At 47.1% G+C, this 4,131-nt stretch overlaps 1 protein-coding gene across 2 annotated transcripts in view; it reads right to left on the bottom strand.

Moving 5' to 3' along the window:
* The window catches only part of Fam199x (family with sequence similarity 199, X-linked), a 29,534-nt gene extending 26,982 nt beyond the window's left edge, over window positions 1-2,552 (bottom strand). For both annotated transcript variants that reach the window (XM_005412008.2, XM_013508529.1), the window contains exon 1: window positions 2,053-2,552. In XM_005412008.2, the coding sequence (XP_005412065.1) occupies window positions 2,053-2,249 (197 nt within the window). In that variant the 5' untranslated portion in view covers window positions 2,250-2,552. The remainder of the gene's footprint in view (window positions 1-2,052) is intronic.
* Between the last annotated feature and the right edge of the window lie 1,579 nt (window positions 2,553-4,131).

Genomic DNA, 4,131 nt, shown 5'->3' with positions numbered 1-4,131 from the left:
AAAATTAAAAATAAATAATTAAAAAAGAAGGGAGTAACTAGGAAAAATAACGATTGACTTGGAAAAACTGAGGCTTAACAACTTACCCTTCTACCCTTCCTATCCTATTCTGGGAAACCATTTTGACTTTACCAGGGTTTTTTTTTTTGTTTGTTTGTTTTGTTTTTTTTCCCGGTCTTATTGAGACAGAGTCTCACTATGCAGTTGAGGCTGGTCCTGAACTCACTTTGTAGCCCAGGCTGGCCTCGAACTCGCAACAATCCTCTTGCCTCAGCCTCCTAAATGCTGGGATTATTGGTGTGAGCCACCACGCCCGGCTTTTACCAGTTTTTAAGGAGAAGAAATTGAAGGAAAAGATGACGCCGAGGAGAAAAAACAGAATAAACTGTAAGAATTATTCATTCCAGATTACCACCATGCCTCTGGGCAACGCTTAACCTCAACCTCTGCTCCCCACTTCCTCGCCCTCAGTATCAGACCAATTCTGAAATCATTTAACTTTCCTAGGTATGTGACTTGCTCCAGTGGTGTAAAAGTTAAATACCAAGTAGATGCAAAGGTATTCTTTGATATTATTTTCTAATCCAAATAACCTTAAACACTCTTGATTTCATTCAAGTTATATTCATCTTAATTACATCATGGGTTAAATACTACATATTTAGGCTTCTGTGAGTTAGTTTAAGAAACCAAAATGAGTAGTAACATTGTTCCACTAGTTCTGATCCAAGTTTAATCACTGGCTCCAAGTGTAGTCTAGGTCTGAGTAGGCCTCTGTAATAGGTTATATGATGGTGAACTCAGTCTTTTCTCCTTGGTCCTCAGTCTCTTCATTTTTGTAATGAGGATGTGGAATAGTAAGAAATTTACTGCTGCTTCCTTTTCAACTGTGTTGCACTGATCCTGTGAACATATTCAACAAAAACATGTTTTTCCACAGACTGTAACTTTCTGTTAGATAAGAATCATGTTTTCTATCTTCCTTTAGGAACCGAGTAAATCTAGCTTGATTTAAGGGGTAGAGGGGGGAAAATACGTAAAAGACACAAAAATGTAGAGGAATTTGATCAAACTCACATAGTAAACTTGGATGAGAAATCAGAACTAGACTCCTTATCGCCAGTACTGTATTTTCATAAATGAATCTCTCTCCTAGTCCCCTAACCACACACTCGCCCAGCCCTTTGTACACACACCTTAAATATCCACTTATAGTAAAAGTAAACGCTATACCTGAAACATCTTCAAATCCCCCAGAACGTCTGGCATAAAACTTAAACGCTTCCATGAGAGAATTGTCCAGAAAATCGTCCTTCAATGAAACCAGTTAGAAGGGCATCCTCTGATAAATCTGTGTAAACAAGGTCATTCTAAACCTTGCTCTGACCCCCATCACTACGGGGCGTGCGGTAAGCCAAAGGACATGTTACACGAAGGAATCTTAGAGATTTAAGCTTACACATTTTGGCAAGGTCTAAAGCGCTAAAGCAGTGTTCATAAATGAGAGGAAAAAACAAAAAAAGGATCCACGAGTTTCCAAGCGCACCGCTAAAAAAAACGAGGGGAGTGTGAAACAGGTTAAAAATTGGGAAAGGGAATATCTAGTTTTAAAAGTGCCACCTTCCCAAAGATGTGGATCGATTCTGAGCCACCAGAAATCCACAGTATAGCGCGCCGAAAATGGAAGGGGTTAAACTTTTGCAGGTGTACGAGAAGAGAAGAGCATCTGAAAAAATCAAGGGTGGCGGCTTCGGATTCTCAGGGCACAGACCGGAGGTGGAGGAGGGGGTCAAAAGGACAAGGCAGGGGAGGAAGGAACCGCATGTAACTAGATCAACGAAGAAAAGAAACCTAGTAAAAACGCCAACGGAAGGAAAATCGGAGGGGGAAAATAGGGAGGGGGGCGGGGAAAGCGCCCGGGAACGAGCGCGAGCCGAGGAGAGGTGGGGGAAGGGGCGAAGGTCCGGAAGGCGGGCAGGGGCGCGACGCGGCGTCCTCCAGCCCGAGGCAGCGGTGAGCAAAGTCCACCTCTGCCTCCCGCGCGGCACGTACCTGTTGGTGTGGAAGCGGTGGAGCGGATCGGTGCGATGGCAGGAGGAGAGCTGGCAGCCGAAATCGCTGATGTCCAGGCAGCCCGGCTCCTCGCTGGGGCAGGCGCCCCCCCCGCGAGGGGGTCCCAGGAGCGGGAATGGTTCTTCAGGGGTTAGAAACTTCTCATAGGAAGTGGTGGCCGGCGCCTCGTCGGACATAGTTGGAGACGGTCTGATTCGGCTTTCTCCGGCCTTGGGTGCTCCCGCGCCTGCCCCTGCCCCCGCCCCCAATCTAACCTGTCCGAGATCGCCGCCGCCCCCAGGGTGCGCCCGCCGCAGCTTACTGATGCACTAAGTGTCGTGGCCCACTGTTGACCAGGGAGTGCGGGGCCGCGCGAAGAAGCTGCTCCAGGGCACAGCAGCCCGCCAGCCACCCAGTCCTCGCCCCAGTGGCCTCTGCAGCCTACGCCGCAGCCGCCCGGCCCAGCCAGTCGGTGCAGCACCGCCTCCCGCACCGGCGGGCCCCGCCCACTGCGCTCACTGCCCGCGTCCACTGCAGTCAGCAGGACGCCTGCCCGGAGAGGAAGGGCAGTGTGAAGCCGCTCCGCCTGCCCCCTGCTGGACCGGAGGAGGAACTGAGGCTGCAGCCCCACAGGGCCTGCCCTGCCTTCCACACACCGAATCAGGGACTTTGGGGGTTGTAAGAGCTGATACCTCAAACCAGCTTCCACCTCCTCCGCTTTTCCACTCGCACTTGGTTACTAAACAGCAGCCACAACCCAGAGAAAAGAGTTGGCCAAGGTCACACTGCGGTGACGAAGACTCCAGAAGGTCCTATTCCCAGCACACTGCATCACCCTTTTTCAATTCAAGTATTTATTGAGCCCCTGCAGTGTGTGTGCCCAGCACTGTGCAATGAACTAAACAAAAAACGAGCCAAGTGGGATAAAATAGTCCCTAGCTCACCCTCAATCCCTTCACTTCAAGAATGCTACTTTCCAGCCACCAGGGTACTCAGAGCTGCAGGACATGTAATGATCTTTTGTGCCATGTATTTTCACTGGCTCACATTATGCACTCTGCTTGGAATGTCTTGCCATTCCGCGCTCGCTAATCCTTGAAGCCCCACTTCAGAAGCTACCTCCTAGGTGAAATCTTCCCTGACTCCCAAAGGAGACTTTGGCATTCCCGCTATTACTCCCTGCAGACCCACTTTCCCAGTTGAAAATGAGGAACTTAATTTGTTCCTCTTAAATCAACTTACTAGCTGTCACATACTGTTCTTTACTCTTCCTCTTCTTTTCTCTATATTCTAGACAAGAAGTTCCAGTTTTGGATGAATAATTTAAAAAAATATTCACAGGAAAACCCAACATTTCCAATTGCTCAGTTTACCAAAAGAAGAAAAATTTTAAGACAACCCATTATTTTAGTTCTTCAGTCACACTTCCTTTTTTCTTAATTTATCTACTGTTGTAGTCAGGGTTTGCAAAGGGAACAATTTAATAAAGGACACATAATTTATAGGATTATTTTATAATAGTCACCCAAAGAGTCAAGCACAAAACAGGGCAGGAAATCTGTCCACACATTTAAGACCCAAAGAATCCACCCGAGGGCCTGGATCCCATGGCAATGTCCTGCATGAGTCCATCTGAAGACCTAGAGCCCATAATAATGCCCCCCCATGAGTCCAACTGGAGGCCAAGAGCCACAACAATGTCTCATGCAGGTCTGTTTCAAGGATCTGTGCTGGGAATGCCCGAAGGGCAGGGGTGGAAGCGAGAAAGTCTGTGCCAGCGGGATGAAGGATCTCTGCCAGTAGGCTGAGGAATCTACACTGGAACCAGGAAGCGACACTCAAAGTAAGGACCAGTTTCTCATTTTACCAAATGAAGAAAATTTTTAAGACAACCCACTATTTTAGTTGTTGAATCACAGATCCTTTCTTCTTATCTACTTATAAGTTATCTACAGACTCATTTCCCTGAAGGATAAATTAATGGGCCAGAATGTAAGATGTTAGAGACAATACCAACAATAAAGCCAATTCACAACATTTTTGACAAAACATCTATAGGACAATAATTTAGCTCATTTC

Source organism: Chinchilla lanigera, unplaced genomic scaffold, assembly GCF_000276665.1.
Source record: "Chinchilla lanigera isolate Chin_1 unplaced genomic scaffold, ChiLan1.0 scaffold00147, whole genome shotgun sequence".
Taxonomy (NCBI): domain Eukaryota; kingdom Metazoa; phylum Chordata; class Mammalia; order Rodentia; family Chinchillidae; genus Chinchilla; species Chinchilla lanigera.
This window is presented reverse-complemented; position numbering and strand designations above follow the sequence as displayed.